This window comes from Salmo trutta, chromosome 35, assembly GCF_901001165.1.
Source record: "Salmo trutta chromosome 35, fSalTru1.1, whole genome shotgun sequence".
In the NCBI taxonomy this organism is placed as follows: domain Eukaryota; kingdom Metazoa; phylum Chordata; class Actinopteri; order Salmoniformes; family Salmonidae; genus Salmo; species Salmo trutta.
The window spans coordinates 24,665,171-24,685,449 of NC_042991.1; the positions used below are offsets into that span (position 1 = coordinate 24,665,171).

Here is a 20,279-nt window from a genome sequence, read left to right on the forward strand (position 1 = left end):
TGCTGCTACCCCCGTGCTTCACAGTTGGGATGGTGTTCTTCGGCTTGCAAGCTTCCCCCTTTTTCCTCCAAACAAAACGATGGTCATTATGGCCAAACAGTTCTATTCTTGTTTCATCAGACCAGAGGACATTTCTCCAAAAAGTACAATCTTTGTCCCCATGTGCAGTTGCAAACTGTAGTCTGGCTTTTTTTATGACGGTTTTGGAGCAATGGCTTCTTCCTTGCTGAGCGGCCTTTCAGGTTATGTCGATATAGGACTCGTTTACTGTGGATATAGATACTTTTGTACCTGTTTCCTCCAGCATCTTCACAAGGTCCTTTGCAAGGTCCATTGTTCTGGAATTGATTTGTACTTTTCGCACCAAAGTACTTTCATCTCTAGGAAAAAGAATGCGTCTCCTTCCTAAGCGGTATAGCGGCTGCGTGGTCCCATGGTGTTTATACTTGAGTACTATTATTTGAACAGATGAATGTGGTACCTTCAGGTGTTTGGAAATTGCTCCCAAGGAAGAACCAGCCTTGTGGAGGTCTACAATTTTTTTCTGAGGTCTTGGCTGATTTCTTTTGATTTTCCCATGATGTCAAGCATGTCAAGCACTGAGTTTGAAGGTAGGCCTTGAAATACATCCACAGGTGCACCTCCAATTGACTCAAGCTTCTAAATCCATGACATCGTTTTCTGGAATTTTCCAAGCTGTTTAAAGGCACAGTCAACTTAGTGTATGTAAACTTCTGACCCACTGGAATTGTGATACAGTGAATTATAAGTGAAATAATCTGTCTGTTAACAATTGTTGGAAAAATTACTTGTGTCATGCACAAAGTCCTAACCGACTTGCCAAAACTATAGTTTGTTAACAAGAAATTTGTGGAGTGGTTGAAAAACAATTTTTAATGACTCCGACCTAAGTGCATGTAAACTTACGACTTCAACTGTAGCATCTGGTTGGTATTTGATAGACACATCTATTGAGATGAGGACATGAGGCCTAGCTCCAAACTCCAAACACATGAATATGAGAGTTGTCAGAGACAGTGATCCAGGGCAGAGCTGAAAGAGAGAATTCTTCATAAACAATGTAAAGGCCCAACTTTTCAGCCACTTTGGTAGGATAGGAGGATGCTGTCGACCTCCTGGTGGTACTCGGAGTAGAGATGTAGAGATGTACACACGTATTTGCTCTATCCCAAGGTTCCTCTTCTAGGCTCCTTTAACCAATACACACACACACACACACACACGGACACACACACACACACACACACACACACGGACACACACACGGACACACACCACCCCATCCTAACGATGCCCCTAGAGATGCAGCCACAGACATCTTCCCAAGCGAAGCCCAAATGATCTGCTGCTGTAGGCAAACTGCTGATTGTGAAACAAAGGTTCAAGGTGTCACATGGGCACAGTGGTAGAAAGAGGGCTGTGGTGGCGTTTCGCGATCCTCGGCTGATAAGTACCTGACAGATCAAGCTGCAGGAAGGCACAGGTCCTTCAGCTAAAAACACTGGGAGATGGAAACGCAAACAAGAGCGCTCCGCTGTGTGTTGTTGGGCCTAATAGAGGGACTGCCAGGGTGACAGAAGCCAGATAGTGCGTGAATTCAACATGTAGGCCCAATTTGTCCGCTGTCTAGTGCCGGAAGTCATGGTAAGATGTCTCCCTATCAGATCCAGTGACAGCTTGGATGGACAAAGCAATTATAGGATGGATTGGAGGGAAATATCAGCTGCCATCGCTGGAGCTCCTCGCTGGAACACAATGTGTTTGTGTTTATGTTACTGGATAGGCCAACATGGCTTTCCAGGATGTATGCAGAGGATATTACAAAAAAGTATTTATTTCTGTTTGTCATTATTGAGTCTGGAGCTGATTAGTAATTTAATGATGGTGTTTGGTGTGTCTGTTTTCCATGTTTCTGTCTGTAGTGTGTTTTCGCTGTGTGTTACTCTTCCACTATGTGCATCTCATTAAATAGCTTGTGGTTTTGAAGCTGGCAGGTTATGTTCTAATTAGGTATAATTTGATAAGAACAAATTAGGTCAGTGGAACACGCTCATGTACTATAACCGTGTAATTTATTAGTGTGGTGTTATATACATAGGAAGAACTACACCGCGTCTTTCTCAGGCAGTGGCTTTTTTTTACCCTACAGATGTAGGATCTTAATTTGAGACAGTTTGCTACAGCAGGAAAATAATCCTGCAGCTACAGAAATTATGAATTATTATGTGAATTATAATTAATGGAATTATTTATAATCCACATTTTTCGTTAGGGCAAGTCAAGTCTGACATTTTAAAGTGGAAATTACAAACTTTAGAAGCCTTTTTAAACTTTGAATACACAACACATTTCCGTTTCTCAGCAAATTGTGAGTGATCAAATTATGATGTATGTGCGCATGAATATGTATGAACCTTTCCAGTATCATTGTGTTATAATTGTAATATTTTACTAGTTGTGATAGAACTAAAGTCACCATTATCTGGGTAGCAAAATCCAGAAGGTTATCAAGTCACAGACCATAAGAAAATAACTGTCTTCTATGACTCGTATTACAGTATATCAGGGATTGCCTTACCAGACTTTTAAATTCACTGGCAGAGCTTGACAGACTTAGCTAACTCAAAACCCTGCTCAGTATAGCAGACAACTTTAGCAGCAAATCCCATTCTAGGCTTCTGAAATCCTTGTCGCTCCTTTGTGAGGAGGTTAGGAAGAAAATATAATAACATTTTCATTTCTATTGGAGGAAAATAAAAAAGGAGTAACATAAAATAATAAATGTCTGGTTTAGGGTGTTTATAGAAAGACCTTTTGACGCAGATGCTTTCCATCAGCTGGCTGTTTAGTAAGCAATTCCTTCTGAATGGTTGCTCTTGGTAATGGTGTGCCTGTCAAGCGCCCGGCCAGCCTGGTGCTCTGTATGCATATTTAATCGTAACAGTAATCCCCTTACCTTTCTACAGTTAAATTTCCAGGCACCAAAACATACATTGACCCTGAAACCTACGAGGACCCGAACAGGGCTGTCCATCAATTTGCCAAGGAGCTGGACGCGTCCTGCATTAAGATTGAGCGAGTTATTGGAGCAGGTGAGTCTGGCTGGTGTCTCCCAGCTCTCTCTGTTTAGTCACGTATACTCATACATCATAATGACAGCCACATATTTACACCTTGAATGGGGACACGGTTTATCCTCACCGTATTTTAATAATGGGGAAAAGTTCATTGCAATTAATGTGTGGCCCTGCTACTTTTTAAAAGGCAAGACAATAGCAAAGCAGCTCACAGCTGATAAATTGCTGCCACAATAGTTTTAGAGATGCAGTCAATGAGAGTATCTATATATCCACAGCTTGTCTTATTATGTGTCTCTGCTACACTCCACAGAGCAGAACAAGATCTCCTAGTCCAATTTGTTTTGTCCTGCAGCGCAGCTGTTTTGTCTGAAAACACACTCAGCGCTTTGTCAAAACATGAAATGCATGTTTTTCTTAAGGGTCATGACAAGTTATGTCTCTGTCTGTCTCACAGGAGAGTTTGGGGAGGTGTGTAGTGGACGGATGAAGCTCCCAGGGAAACGGGACACGTCAGTGGCCATTAAAACCTTGAAGGTGGGCTACTCTGAGAAACAGAGGAGAGACTTCCTTTGTGAGGCCAGCATTATGGGCCAGTTTGACCATCCCAATGTTGTCCATCTGGAGGGAGTGGTGACCAGAGGTAAGGACTGCATTCTTTCACACGCACACACACACACGCACACACACACACACACACACACACACACACACACACACACACACACACACACACACACACACACACAAACACACACACACACACGACTAAAGCTCTAGCAAGGAATTAGAGCAAGTGCACTCAAAGACCATGCTTTAAGGTCACATTAAATGTCAATATTTCTTGTTTTTAGCTTGCATTTCAAGTGTTAAATTGCTACAGTCATTATAAACTGAGTGTACAAAACATTAGGAACACCTGCTCTTTCCATGACATAGACTGTCCAGGTGAATCCAGGTGAAACCTATGATCCCTTATTGATGTCACCTGTTAAATCCAATTCGATCAGTATAGATGAAGGGGAGAAGATAAGGCTTAAAAATCCTTATTTAACCTGAGACAATTGAGACATGGATTGTGTGTGTGCTATTCAGAGGGTGAATGAGAAAGACAAAACATTTTAGTGCCTTTGAACGGGTTATGGTAGTAGGTGCCAGGCACAGGTTTGTGTCAAGAAATGCAAGCCTGTTGGGTTTTTCACACAACAGTTTCCCGTGTGTATCAAGAATGGTCCACCACCAAAAGGACATCCTGCCAACTTGCCACAACTGTGGGAAGCATTAGAGTCAACATTGGCCAGCATCCCTGTGGAATGCTTTCAACACTATAAGAATATTTTGAAGATAAATACACAACCTAGAGGATAAGAGGACGAGAGTAATAAACAAAATATAGTACTAATGGTCAATAGGGAATTGTCGATGTAAATAGTTGATCTTCAGTTCAACAGCTGTTTAGAATCTGTGGAATGTCAGTCCTGAACTCAGAGCTACGTATGCTACGTGTGCTATGTTCTGTACATTGAGTTGGGAGCAGGATACTTGTTATTTGGCCATTGGCCCAGTCGTACTGCAAGGACTTCTGATTGGTCAACCCCAGGCTAGGGTGGGGGGTTGTAATGGCATCCTGTTCCTTTGTTCCGTGGAGAAAGCTGAGGACAGGGGAGACTAAACATCTACCTCCCAGCATAACATCTTGATTTGTCCTTCTCAAATAAACCTATTTTTCTCCCCCTGATTTGCTTTGGAGTTTGTGTTATTGAAGAATAACATCAATTGCTACCAACACCTTGTAGTGCCTATGCCCCCGACTAATTGAGGCTGTTTTGAGGGTGAACGGGAGTGCAACTCACATATTAGGAAGGTTTTCCTAATGTTTTCTACATTTAGTGAATAACGTGAATGTGTGAAAAGGTTAAGTTGCCAGACCAACTGTGAGAGAAAGACATGAGAGGAACATTTTACAATATATTTTGCTAGCTATACAATGTGAAAGTGCTGCAGTCATAAAGGAATGACATTGAGAAGTATCTGATTGAATTAGCCTTGCTCCCTGTTTTATTTTTTCTAATTTAGACAGCCTAATATAAGGGGCAGATGTTAACACTTAATTACAAACAAACGGCTCAAAATAACACTGAGGCGGAAATGTATTTTTAGCAGGCCGTCATTAATAAACACTTGCAAGCCATATTTATGAGTCAATTAACGGAAAGTGTCACCCTTGTTTTCAGGAAAACCGGTGATGATTGTGATTGAATATATGGAAAACGGCTCATTAGATGCTTTCCTCAGGGTGAGAACCTTTCAATGCATTCAAATGGCAACTCCCTTACCAGTTATACATGTATTATACAATATGTTCCCAATAAGAGCTTCTTATTCTATGAATAAAACCACTGCAATAGCTTTGTGACCTGGATCTCAGTGGATCTTGATTAGCTGACGGTTGTTCTCTGTTGTGTACAGAAACACGATGGTCAGTTCACAGTGATCCAGTTAGTGGGAATGCTGCGGGGCATAGCAGCGGGGATGAGATATCTCTCTGACATGGGATATGTCCATCGAGATCTGGCTGCACGAAACATCCTTGTCAACAGCAATCTCGTATGTAAAGTATCTGACTTCGGCCTGTCAAGAGTGATCGACGATGATCCCGAGGCTGTCTACACAACAACGGTGAGTCAATTAAGCCAGCCCCGTATTACTTTCCCTTCGTAGACACCTTGCGCTCTCTCTGAATACTCAAATCCAGCCAACAGCCAATGCATGAAAATGTAGTATAAAATATGGATGCATGCCCATGCATACCTGTGCTAGCTAGCTATTCAATATGCAAAGCCTGCAGTCTATGTGGTAGAGTTTTTGCTTTGAAAGTTTTCAAGTTTTGCTGACCCTGTGTGCAGAGTTATAACTCTATTTGAATTGATGTTTTAAGGGAAGATGCAGGATATAATGAATTTGATCTTTACTCCAGCCATTGACTTGCATTTTACTGAACAGGGTGGAAAGATACCTGTTCGATGGACAGCAATGGAAGCCATCCAGTACCGTAAATTCACTTCTGCTAGTGATGTGTGGAGTTATGGCATTGTCATGTGGGAAGTCATGTCCTATGGGGAACGGCCTTACTGGGACATGTCCAATCAAGATGTGAGTTGCTCTCTTACATGAAGTCAATTATACACCAAATGTCATGTCAGGTTTCACATATAGCTCAGGGACTAGCTACCATATTGCCCAGGGGTTAACAGAATTAACAGAATTCTTAAAAATGATTTAAACATGGGCCACAATTACTATTCAGAGTTGAATGAGGTGGATTGTTAGGTTTTAATTAATTCCGTTTTAATCAGAGATTGATATTCATAAAATGTATATATGATAATATAAAGAAAAAGAGTAGCCACTTGGCATACAAAATAATTTTCTGACTTCAAAACGGCTTTTAACCTTTATAATGAGTTAGGATAATGAAAACCAAATTTGCCATTAGCTGAGTTCAATAATTCCAGAGCTATTTACTTAGTCATGTAGAGCCTTTAGTTTGAACTGCAGTCATTGCTTTGTTTCAGCTAAATTGGAACAGATGAACATTGCATAGCTGTTCATCATGCTGATCGCAAAAGTGGCTTTAGCGGAGTTTGGTCGCCGATTCAAACACCAGTAACGATGATACTTACAGATGTAGGATCTTAATTTAATCCAATTTTGCAGCAACTGAAAATGTTAATTATTATATGGATTAGAATTAATGGATATTTTTTGTAGGGGTTGATACATTTTTCGTTAGGGCAAAACAAGTCTGACATTTTGAGGTAGAATAAACTTTAGAAGCCATTTTAAACTTAGAATACACTACAAGTTTACAGGAACAGGAACATTCTCAGGAACGAATGAGAGTGATCAAATTAAGATACTACATCTATAAGTTGTAACATTTTGACATTTTTTATTTAACCTTTATTTAACTAGGCAAGTCAGTTAAGAACAAATCATGATTTTACAATGACGGCCTACCCTGGCCCAATCCTCCCCTAACCCCGACGACGCTGCGCCAAATGTGAGCCGCCCTATGGGACTCCCGATCACGGCCGGTTGTGATACAGCCTGGGATCAAACCAGGGTCTGTAGTGACGCCTCTAGCACTGAGATGCAGTGCCTTAGACCGCTGCGCCACTCAGGAGCCCAAAATCCACCAATGTTTGCAAATACTAGTCTGGAAGATGCTCCAGTGTTAGTTGTCTCCCTTGGCAAAGTTAAAGATGATATAATCCAGTAGGACAAACTGTCTTCTCCTCCGCAGAAACAACTAAAAAGGATTATATTTCTCTCAACTCCTCCTAATGGGAAGCCTGCTGATTGAACAATCAGCTGGTAGAAATGCTAAACATGATTGGCCATTTTAGTGCTTGGCAGGCATCAATGTCAGGGATTTCAGTTCCTCTGTCAAGATGTTGGCAAACAGCTCCTCTGGGATACACAAAGAGAAATATTTACATTTCCTCAACAGTTTCAGTGTTTCGACACTTTTCCTTCCGTAGTTCAGTGTTGTTTGAATAGCCCTGACAGGAATAACAGATTAATATTTGCAGAAAATAAATCCTAGAATAGAGGAAGAGATGGTTGAGTCTCAAATCAAAGTTTCCCATTGCCCCTAATGTTAAATGTTCTCACGCCATAGACTTTCAATGGACTTGGTTTTTAACTATTGACACAGTGAGAATATATGTAGCTTTAAGAATATGCAGATGCCCCCCTATTGATGAGACAAACAGTATAAATTATGCATCTAAAGGAAAAAAGTGCCACTGTTGGCTAAATGAATTACAATCATGTCTATTGGTTCTTTATAACAGACAGGAGCAGCTCTTCCAGAGACTAATCTCCGTGCCATACAGGGACATACAGGATGCTACTCTCAATAGCTCCTCATTTGGGTCCTGCTACTCTGTGTCCTTGTGTCTTACCATCATCTTAACATGCTGACACTGAGCAATGAACATCCAGTTTGGCTTGTTTCCGCTCAATGTACCACGTCTGTAAATTGGGAACCACAAAATACTTATGTACTGACACTTCCTGTTTACAAACATCTTGATTAGAAGATGAAATGGTAATGAACTGTAGGAAATGGTGACTTGTGTTAATGTGGTGGTAATGACTCTCCTGTGTTTCGGTTTTCCCAGGTGATAAAGGCCATAGAGGAAGGGTACCGCCTCCCTGCTCCCATGGACTGCCCTCCAGGCCTGCACCAGCTAATGCTGGACTGCTGGCAGAAAGACAGGGCTGATCGACCCAAATTTGATCAAATAGTTGGCATCCTTGATAAGATGATTCGCAATCCCAATACCTTAAAAACCCCTTTGGGAACATGCACAAGGTAAGGAAAGCTTGTCTCATTAACCCTATGACTGAGCACTACAAAACACCAATGAAATACATTTAATTTTCAGCTTCATTTATTAGATTTGACCATGTTTGCTACAGATGTAGAATCTTAATTTGACCTACAGGTAAATGCCAAAATAATGGGAACACTTGAGTAAATGAGGGATGCAAAGTATATTGAAAGCAAATGCTTCCACACAGGTGTGATTCCTGAGTTAATTAAGCAATTAACATCCCATCATGCTTAGGGTCATGTATAAAAATGCTGGGCAAGACATTATTTTGGCTACCATTGCTATGCCCCCATAGGATGACAATGCCCCCATCCACAGGGCATGAGTGGTCACTGAATGGTTTGATGAGCTTGAAAACCATGTAAACCGCATGCCGTGTCTGTCTCAGTCACCAGATCTCAACCCGATTGAACACTTATGGGAGATTCTGGAACAGCTTTTTCCACCACCATCAACAAAACACCAAATTATGGAATTTCTCATGTAAGAATGGTGTCACATCACCCCAATAGAGTTCCAGACACTTACAGAATCTATGCCAAGGTGTATTAAAGCTGTTTCAATGCCCTAGTAAGATAATTTCTGTTGGTGTTTCCTTTATTTTCTGGCAGTTACCTGTATATTGTCACAGCAAAATAATCCTGTGTTTAGTTCACAATGTTGCTTGATTGGTGCTTAGGCTGGAAACGTTGTCAATAAAGCGGTAAATTGGGAGCTTTAAAAGTGTGCTGGCCTACTTGTTCTATACTAGGCTATTAGCCAGTCAAACGTAGGCTACATGAAAAGTGCTATATTGTTAATATAACTGTGCGTTTTCAGTGAATTTATGTCAATCACGAAGCTCATCTAGATTTCCTGCGGTGCAGGAAAATTCTCATCAACAAAAGAGTGATCAAATTAAGATCCTACATCTGTTTAAGACTCTGGAAGTATATATTGTTTCTTCATATTTCATTCCTATGGAACTACATTAGTGGACAATTCAGAGCATCCAGTGGTTGATTTATCCATAGGAGTTCACAGATGAAAGATAAATCCCTGAGAATCAATAAGCCAAAGCAGCTTCCATGGCTTTATGGTCAATAGCAGGGCTTTTAAATCAATCCCTGTAATGAGTTCCTGGGACTTTCAGGTGCTGTGGGAACTCTGGACCCCACTGTGACATTTGTCAAATTAATTATATTTACAGTCGGAACACAATCTCTCTGGGTGAGATTGAGAACGGAACCCCCCTGAAAATGTAAAAAAACTCTTCCGTTTCTGGGGGCCATTTGTGGGGATTTGAAGCGAAAATTACCATCCAACTGATGTTGAGGGTTTTTGATAGTTACTTAGCACACATATTTGACTGAAAAAGAGGATCAGATGGCGTAGTCACTTTTGAATTTGATTTTGAAGTGTAAAAAATGTGGTAATTTATTTTTCACTTGCAATTTACTGCGCCCCAGGATGTCTTTGGTTGTCTTTGTGTTTTGTTTCCAGCTGAATTTGTATTTGCTGTGGGAATATTTTTGCATAAGACGTTAATGTCTTTGTCTTGCTCATCCCACAGACCGATTAGTCCCCTGTTAGATCAGAGCACACCAGACTTCACTACGTTCCGCTCGGTGGGGGAGTGGCTGGAGGCCATCAAGATGGAGAGATACAGAGACAACTTCACCGTCGAAGGCTACAGCTCACTGGAATCTGTGGCCAGGATGTCAATCGAGTAATGAACCTGAACTTTAAAACACTTGTGGATGCCAAAGCCACCATAGCCAGTTCTGGAGAGTTGTCTTATAATTATTTTCTCATTCAATATCCTTGGATATGCCCGAACTAAATTTCAATTTCATCATTTTGATTCATGAACAAGCCTGTCGAGTTTTACTTTTATTTTTTTTATCCTCCATTTCTCCTTTAATGAAATACCTAGTGCTATAAATCATGAGATGTTTTGAGCATCTTTGTGGTACAGTGCTGTGATTTATGATTGGTTGTCTTGTCTTGCAGGGATGTGATGAGCTTGGGGATCACTTTAGTGGGACATCAGAAGAAGATCATGAGCAACATACAGACTATGAGAGCCCAGATGCTAAATCTCCACGGCACGGGCATCCAGGTGTGATGATAGACTACAGTGCCCCCTGTGGACAGGGGGGCAAAGAGCTATCTAGAGCAGCGCTAGGGCAGAACTTCCCAGGATAATCATAAAAAAATCGTGTGACGTGACGTCGTCTCCTGTGTCTGACTCTGTTTTTCCGGATTTTTCGGAATTAAAATCATTCCTTTGTTCCTTGGCAAAGGATTTAACCCCTCTTTAGAACGGGTACTAAGGAGAGAATGAGAGAATACTCCCTGGGCATGATGCCGCTCTGAGAAACTCAACCACAAATAGAGATGGAGCTTTGGAAAAGGAGTTTTATCCATATTACCTTGTTCTTTTAACCTTATGAATTTTTGGGGGGGAGGGCACCATGAAAATGGATTTCACTTAAAAAAGAAAAAAAATCCCCCCAAAACTTTTTCCCCTTGCAGTGTTTTATTAAAATATGTTTTATTCTAGTTTGTTAATTTTGTTAGTTTCAGAAGGCACAGTGATATGGTGTGGTACGTACAGTAATCTAATATTTTTCTTTCGCGTTACAATTTTTTCTTCTTTTCATTTTGGATTTGGCAACAGGGTAAACGTTCCCATCCAAAAGGACAGGGAGGATGAATATGGTGTCTGAACATTTTGGTGGAGATGATTTAGAGGTACTTTGACCAGTTTGTCTTGAGACACCTGTTTTAACTGTTTGCAGTGAGTTGTGTTTTTTCTCCCTGATGTTTTTGAAGTGGAAATGGTATCCTGCACCTCAGATCAGTGACTTCAAGGATAGTAGTATTCACTTGGTTGTTTCAAGCTTGCGAGAGTGGCTTGTTGTATGAATTTTTCTGAAGACAGATGCTCTCGTTGTATAATGAAAACATTTCAAATTTGTATGTAGGAATTGCGAAACAGTATGACACCAACAAGGCAAATCGATTTCAGATTGATCACAACTTTAATATCTAATATCAAGCATCAAATTGGCAATGTTTATGTTTACCACATAAATCATTTTACCTTATTGTCCAATATACTTTCAATCTGAAATGTTTTGTAGTTTAATTATTTATTTTAATGTTTCCACAGACAGCACTATAGAAAGGTTGTATTGAAACTTAAAGAGACTTGATCCACCGCAAAGGGTTTGAAATGCCTAAACAAACTTGTTTTTTTGTTGCAGCAAATGGTATTTGTTTCCTATTTTGGTTAATACAGTTGTGAAGGGTGAATCAATGAAAGGCTGTGTATGTTCTTTCTACAAGTAATTCTCCCTTAAAACGAATGTATTCCCATTATTTTTAGGCACTTCTATGGCAAATTTTCTTGCGATTCAATGAGACAGTCTTTTGTAGGGTTGAATGGACAAGTTCCGTTTTTTCTTTGTGGTATCCTGTCATCCTGAACTTGAATAGATCAAATCAAGTGCATTTACACTTACATATGTTGAGTGATGGTTAACACAGTCAGTGTAGGGTAGAAGATTGAACAGAGCAATAATTAGCCCAGGTGGAAATGGTCCTCTGAGATTTTAAGGTGCTAGGTTTTACAGAAATATCAGTTGCTCAGTGCTGGGAAATGAAACGTTCTGTCACCAACAGGAAAAAGGTATATGTATTGACCTTTTTCCAGTTGAAGATTACCTAGATTATAGGGCTGGGAGGATAGATTGGTACAGTATACCGGAATACCGAGTTATCAAATAATGAAATAGTAATGCCACTTACGAAATGGTATACTGTGACATGCTAATGACTTAATAACAATGTCACAGAGTATGAGTATGTTTGGAATATATGGCTGTTACCGTGGAGTGAGATGACATTCAACCAGAGGAGAGTCGCACATATTAGTCATGATATCATCTTTTCCATTGCAGCACACTGCATTTGCAGGCGTTCAGTTCGATGCGAGGTACCTACAGTAACTAATATTATCATAATATATTGAAAATCCTGATACTACATATTATGATGCTCATACTGTGAAAATCACATACCGTCCCAGCCCTAGCTGGTCAGGAGAGCTAGTCACATGTTTATTAATGTGTCTCTGCTCAAACCTTTCCAGGCAAACAGGGTGATGTGACATGCATAAAAGGGTTTTCTATGCTTTTTTTCTTAACTTACCTGGCCCTTCGTATGTTAATCACGGCACAGAGATAAGGAATGGGCTTGCAAAGATGTGCTAAAGAGCCAACCTAATGGTGCCATCGCAGTCTTCTCTTTCTACAACAAAATGAATGTTATCACGTTGAATATGTCTCCAGCATTGTATACTCTGATGGTCAATTCACTCATTTCTTTGTCATTTAAAGTAAGGAAAAATAGGTATTTCCAATTGCAATTATGTCCAAGGCTGTCTTTATGGACTGATCATAGATTCAGATTTTCAAAGCTGCAGCTTTTCCCAATGGTTTATTTAAGACGTCTTTCATTATGCCTGTAGAGAATGAATTGGTCTTCAGAAAACCAACCTTGAAACACTATCATGGACTATGGCTGCAAGCTTAGTTTTTGTAAAGCCATTAGTGACTTTGTCTATTTTTTCCTAGATTAATTTCCATTGTGCTCGGTCCAAAGGGACTCACACCTGTGGGGGGGTACCCAGGGAATCAGACCATGCCCAGCCCATTCTGGGCCCCATGTCACAGACAGACAGATCCATTCTTTATCCATACAGCAAAGCTCAGCAATTGGGAACATGCCAGCCCTTTGAATTGAATACCAGCGTAAAGGCATTCAGTCAGCACAAAACTCCCCAGTTCACGGGAAGGCAAGCAGGCTCCCTCTTTCTCTCTCTCTCTCTCTACTCTCCCCTGCTCTGATCTCCAACAGCGGGCCCCTAGGGGCGTTCACACCCCGGAGCTGGAGGCCCCCACTCCCCCTCTTCCCTCTCTCGCTGAGTCTGGGGTCCTGTAGAGGCAGCAATTTTGAGCCAAATTGAGATTAAGACCTGGATACAATCGATCTGCCATATAAATAATCTGTAACCTTCACAGGCAGTCAACTTTTACTGTCCTCTTTTACTTTGTTTCTTACCCGTTTTCTTGTTGAGGATGTTCAAGTGAATATATGGGGGTGTTGTTCTGTTTCAACAAAGATAAAGGCAGTTTGTGTGGTGAGTTGATTGGATTCAGGATTGAGAACACATTTTAAATACAAAGTAGAATGGTTATTATTTTTCAAACCTTTTGGACAAACTGTTGGAAATTGTGGACACGCCTTTGCAATGCATAGGTGTTGGATGATTCCAAAGAGTTCAGCACTGTTGATGGTGTCATAAAGATCAGAGGTCCGAGGGGAACTTTGTATATGTTCTAATTGTAAAACCTGTACATTTTATTTATATTGTTGTCTTTTTACACACATTACTCTGTAGTGAGCTCTGAATACATTGAAAATGCACTATATTTTTCTATCTCACTTACAGATGATTATTGTCACCCAGAAGATTTCAGTTGTACATACTTTCTCATTTAGGACCAAAGACAGGTTTTCCATCTAGAATTGTATTTTGTTTTTATTTTCTCTTTTAGTTTAATGTACAGTTATATGAATTGTCAATGTATTATTTATTTTTTCTGTGATGAGAGTATTGAGTATTCATCGGTCAAGAGTATTTTCCCCAAACAGCAGAACTGTAAAATCATTACTTCTTAGACAATTTCCTGTTACATAGGACATTTCTTTTTTGCTTTGTAACCTTTGTAATAGACTGTACATATATTTTTGGAAATATAATACAATCTCTATAGAAATCTTTTGTTTCTCATTGGATTCTTTTCCATCATAAATAGCTACTATTATACAGGATTTCCATGTAAACATGTGGTACAACCTTTGCTTTTAAACAGTTTCAAAGTGTTTAATATATTCATCAACACACACCATTTTGTAAATCATGAATCAGTGTTATTTGAAAGTTAAAGTAAGAATACAATCAAAGTAGTTTTGATTCAATCTAAACAAATGTGATACATGACTGTTTTGTGTTTTTGTGATAGAGAGAGAGAGAGAGAGAGAGAGAGAGAGTGTGTGTGTGTGTGTGTGTGTGTGTGTGTGTGTGTGTGTGTGTGTGTGTGTGTGTGTGTGTGTGTGTGTGTGTGTGTGTGTGTGTGTGTGTGTGTGTGTGTGTGTGAGAGAGAGAGAGAGACTGAGTGACATGGGAGGGTACAGTCTATATGAAGAAAGATAGCTGGGATGGTGTCATTAAGAAGACATTACTAAACCTCCAACATTGAACAAAACATCTAATTAAGCTCCATCCTGAGGGATTTTATACAAAGGAACCTTAATCGATTTATAAGGATTATATCTCCTGTTATTCTAATATTTATTTTATTAAGTTGGAATGATATCAACATCTTGTCCCACGGGCCGATGGAATGCAATCATTATTAAGGGTTGCATCCCAAATAGCACCTTATTCCCTTTATGGTGCACTACTTTCGACCTGTGCCCATAGGGCTCTGGTCAAAAGTAGTGTACTATATAGGGAATAGGGTGCAATTTGGGATGCATCCATAGTGTATATTTCTAGGGGAGTTTGGCCCCCATCCATGCATTTTTGGGTGAGTAGGAGAGGCTCTATGGCTACTCCTCTGTCACCACTAATCCCTACAGTACACTACAGCCTGCTAATCATCCTGCCATCTAACATGGACACAGAAATGTTTGAGTATTTTGATATACACAATAGAGTTGGACTGATTTAATAGCAACACAGAGTGTTCTTCCATCCTCATGGTTCCTAGTTTGGCAGATTTATGCTTAGGGTCCATTGGTAGAGGTTGTATGTTATCGTGTTTTTTTCTCACGACTGCAGGCTGATTGGACATAGTATTGACGTTGAAAATATGTGAACTCCAACAGAACAAGTATAGAAAAGAAGCTCTGCAAGTTTTCCTGTAAAAGTTGGGTTTGATTTTCAATCAGTTGCTTGAGGCGTTGCAATACGTATCTTCTCTATAAAACCCTTTTCTCCGTGTTTGAATAGGAAAAGTTCATATCTCCCAGATATGCAGCACTTTACTCAACCATCAGACAGAGATGGAGAAAAACTGGAAGATTGCCAATAGAGGATTAAGGGAAATAAAGAATTTATATTTTGCAATTCTGCAATAATCTGAAGCACTAGTTTGCCATTATTCATATAATTCACATCTAACACCAAGGTCAATAGTGATATTGTTGAAATATATAAGACTACACTTGGCCTGGATTGGATAATACCAGTCTGCCTCAGCAGTTTAAAAGATCATGACCCTTTTAAATAATGAGGGCTCATCATCCAATGGCCAGCTGTGTTCTGCTGGGCAGTATGCTGTACATGGAAATCAGATGAACGGTAACCCACTGGGGACAGAAGTCAATTCAACATCTATTCCACGTTGGTTCAACTTAATTTTATTGAAATGACGTGGAAACAACGTTGATTCAACCAGTGTGTGCCCAGTGGGAAGGCTTAACTAAACCATCTGACTTCCTGCTTTCTATAACTAAATTCCTGGTTTGAAATATGACTGCTGGAGCTAGTGGACTTGTCAGTACGAAAAGCCAAGGACAGATATGCAATTTCCACACATGAAAAAATTGGATGTTGACTGGTTACGCGACTATTTATCATGTCTGATCCCAAGGTGAGCAGTAATGTTAAAATATGACATGATGAGCATGCAAAGGTGTGTATTTGTTTGTGGGGGTTTTATGGCAGCTAAGAGACATAAAAAAAGACATTATGGATTTGACTGAAGATTCAACTCACATTTGTCCAACACACTATAAATTGACAATATCTGTTAAGCAAAACCTGCAGATGGGGCAGCAGGTAGCCTAGGGGTTAGAGTGTTTGGCCAGTAACCGAAAGGTTGCTGGATTGAATCAACAAGCTGACAAAGTAAAAATCTGCCATTCTGTCCCTGAACAAGGTACTTAACCCACTGTTCCCTGGTAGGCTGTCATTGTAAGAATTTGTTCTTAACTGACTTGCCAAGTTAACTTGAAAAATAGATGGATAATATAGCATTGATTGAGCATTTTTTTTCCACCAAAAAAATACTACTATACAGTTGAAGTCGGAAGTTTACATACACTTAGGTTGGAGTCATTAAAACTCATTTTTCAACCACTCCACAAATTTCTTGTTAACAAACTATAGTTTTGGCATCTACTTTGTGCATGACACAAGTCATTTTTCCAACAATTGTTAACAGACAGATTATTTAACTTATAATTCACTGTATCACAATTCCAGTGGGTCAGAAGTTTACATACACTAAGTTGACTGTGCCTTTAAACAGCTTGGAAAATTCCAGAAAATTAGGTCATAGCTTTAGAAGCTTCTGATAGGCTAATTGACATAATTTGAGTCAATTGGAGGTGTACCTGTGGATGTATTTCAAGGCCTACCTTAAAACTCAGTGCCTCTTTGCTTGACATCATGGGAAAATCAAAAGAATTCAGCCAAAACCTCTGAAGTCTTGTTCATCCTTGGGATCAATTTCCAAACACCTGAAGGTACCACTTTCATCTGTACAAACAATATTCCGCAAGTATAAACACCATGGGACCACGCAGCCGTCATATCGCTCAGGAAGGAGACGTGTTCTGTCTCCTAGAGATGAACATTGGTGCGAAAAGTGCAAATCAATCCCAGAACAACAGCAAAGGACCTTGTGAAGATGCTGGAGGAAACAGGTACAAAAGTATCTATATCCACAGTAAAATGAGTCCTATATTGACATAACCTGAAAGGCCGCTCAGCAAGGAAGAAGCCACTGCTCCAAAACAGCCATAAAAAAGCCTGACTATGGTTTGCAACTGCACATGGGGACAAAGATCGTACTTTTTGGAGAAATCATGAAACAAAAATAGAACTGTTTGGCCATAATGACCATCGTTATGTTTGGAGGAAAAAGGGGGAGGCTTGCAAACCCAAGAACACCATCCCAACCGTGAAGCACGGGGGTGGCAGCATCATGTTGTGGGGGTGCTTTGCTGCAGGAGGGACTGGTGCACTTCACAAAATAGATGACATCATGAGGGAGGAAAATTATGTGTATATATTGAAGCAACATCTCAAGACATCAGTCAGGAAGTTAAAGCTTGACCGCAAATGGGTCTTCCAAATGAACAATGACCCAAGCATACTTCCAAAGTTGTGGCAAAATGGCTTAAGGACAACAAAGTCAAGGTATTGGAGTGGCCATCACAAAGCCCTGACCTCACACTTATAAAAAATGTGTGGGCAGAACTGAAAAAGTGTGTGCGAGCAAGGAGGCCTACAAACCTGACTCAGTTACACCAGCTCTGTCAGGAGGAATGGGCAAAAATTCACCCAATTTATTGTGGGAAGCTGTGGAAGGCTACCCAAAACGTTTGACCCAAGTTAAACAATGTAAAGGCAATGCTACCAAATACTAATTGAGTGTAGTAAACTTCTGACCCACTGGGAATGTGATGAAAGAAATAAAATCTGAAGTAAATCATTCTCTCTACTATTATTCTGACATTTCACATTCTTAAAATAAAGTGATGATCCTATCTGACCTAAAACAGGGAATTTTTACTGGGATTAAATGTCAGGAATTGTGAAAAACTGACTTTAAATGTATTTGGCTAAGGTGTATGTAAACTTCCGACTTTAACTGTATGTAATTGAAAACAGTTTTGAAACATGTCTTCTGTTGTTGTCAGGTATTTCACTGAATCTCAAACATCTCCATTTAGCCTTAATCGTCAGTCTGGTTTGATCATTAGGCTTACAGCTGAAAGCATATTCACAAGTAAGAAATTCATCCTTTGGTTGACAAATAAGGACAAATGAACAGGATCATATGCAAATAAAAAGCTTCAAACTAAAATATAAGGACATTTGAAAAACACACGTTTGGCTTTAAGATATATAAGCTGAATAATGATTTGCATATTTGAACATTATTTGCATATTTGATTGTATGACTCTAAGAGACAATCTGTCATCAGCCTAACTGATCTACCTCAGACAAGACCTTCCTTCAGCAGACAAACAGAAAGGTTATTCTTCTTTTGCTCGTGTTATATTTTATGGAAACGCAGAGAAATAATTGGCAAAGTGCAAGGAAAGGTTTACGCATGAGAATTACAGCGTCTCTGCACTCACCTAAGATGATGACGTTGACAGCAGAGTCATTTCCTAGCTTGACATTCAAACATGCTTAAAGGTAAGACTCATCAGTCCAGTGTGATGCAAATAAAGACATCAACTCTGCAAACTCACACAAAGCTGATTGAAACCCGTTTTGCTCAAGGCAGATAAATAGATAATGGTCATTTGTGATTCAAATCTGACATTCGTCTTACCCCAAAGAATACTAAATCATAAGCCTTTTTATTTTAATACCTTTCAAAATATCTCCCTTTTTTTATGAAAAGCGCTGGCATGACTCGAGTTAGACACATTATCTCCTTTATGAAAACCCTTTCAGATGCCTTTCCCATACCAGTCTACCCCGGACTATTTGATTGGGAATAGCCTGGCCGCCATTGGATTCACACTGATTCCTTTTTATGGCCAGGCACATGGCACCTTGCAGCATTAAGTATTTAGGGGCTAGTAAAATATGTCTCCCCCTCTCCGGACTGCCATCCTCTGGGCAGATGATCAATTTCACAGGCTGGCAAAAGCCTCTGTGGAGAAGGATGATGGATTTGGCAGATCTGATGGTTTCTTTAAAGACACAGTAAGTTATGCGTATCTGCTATTAGCTGGCCAGTAGCGCAGAAGGAAACAGCTTATTTGGCATGAGCTAGCCGAGGCTCTTTTTCTAGCCCCGTAATGGCCGACTGTGAAGACGAGCCTCACAAATCCATGTACCTGCACATAGTATCAAGGAATATATTCATGATAACATATTTGGGCTGAGGAAGGATTTGAAATGCCATTTAGGTTGAGCTGCTCTTGTTATGAAACCTGAAGAATCAGAATTCTTGGGTTCAGAGAAGTCAATGGTGTTTACTCGCCATCATAGATATTCCATATCTATCTCCTTGCCTTTTACTAGTCACTGCTGTGTAATGAGAGAGTATGATGATGACTATTGCATAACATTGTGGAAGGGCCAGTCAGGTAAAGTGCAAAGATCATTGATTAAAATCAAATTCAATCTCAGCGGGGTTCTAAGGAGGGAGGAAAGAAATAAATCAAACCTGGGAAAATAACGATGCAATAAAGGTTTCTTCCTCAAGGGAATCCTGCGAGGGAGGAACCAAAGCTAAAGAAATCAGTGAAGTCAGACCTGCTCCACACCATCCACGGCACGCAAAGGTCAAGTAGTGTGAACTGCGTGGGTGCCACTCTAATGAGAGTCAAGGGTCAATCATGCATCTTCTCTGCAAATCGCCCTCTCATTGGCCAGCAATGTGAGGGATGAAGAGGCAGGGAAATCACAGAGTAGCCCATTGTCAATAGAGAGATGTGTGCCAGCATTGTGACACCATTGTCTTTCCATCTCACATGAGATGTACCACATTATTAATGGGAAATGAATACTGTAGGAGATGCCAACAGCTCAGGCGGTAGTGAGGTATCTGGGTAAACGTGCTAGAACAGCGTTTGTGTAACCACTATGGTGATATAGTATAAATATTGCTTCATGACTGTTTATGAACCGACACATGCACGATACCCGTCCCTATAGCAACAATTACCATACATTCCTGTGAAGAT

At 40.1% G+C, this 20,279-nt stretch overlaps 1 protein-coding gene across 5 annotated transcripts in view; it reads left to right on the top strand.

Moving 5' to 3' along the window:
* Window positions 1-14,331, top strand: part of LOC115174913 (ephrin type-A receptor 7) — a 75,864-nt gene extending 61,533 nt beyond the window's left edge. For 3 of the 5 annotated variants that reach the window (XM_029733926.1, XM_029733928.1, XM_029733931.1), the window contains 8 exons: window positions 2,988-3,113; window positions 3,556-3,741; window positions 5,333-5,394; window positions 5,568-5,777; window positions 6,102-6,251; window positions 8,288-8,481; window positions 10,056-10,211; window positions 10,496-14,331. In XM_029733926.1, coding sequence (XP_029589786.1) covers window positions 2,988-3,113; window positions 3,556-3,741; window positions 5,333-5,394; window positions 5,568-5,777; window positions 6,102-6,251; window positions 8,288-8,481; window positions 10,056-10,211; window positions 10,496-10,610 — 1,199 coding nt within the window. In that variant the 3' untranslated portion in view covers window positions 10,611-14,331. The remainder of the gene's footprint in view (window positions 1-2,987; window positions 3,114-3,555; window positions 3,742-5,332; window positions 5,395-5,567; window positions 5,778-6,101; window positions 6,252-8,287; window positions 8,482-10,055; window positions 10,212-10,495) is intronic. The other 2 variants (XM_029733927.1, XM_029733930.1) reach the window with 1 other exon arrangement.
* Window positions 14,332-20,279: the final 5,948 nt, after the last annotated feature.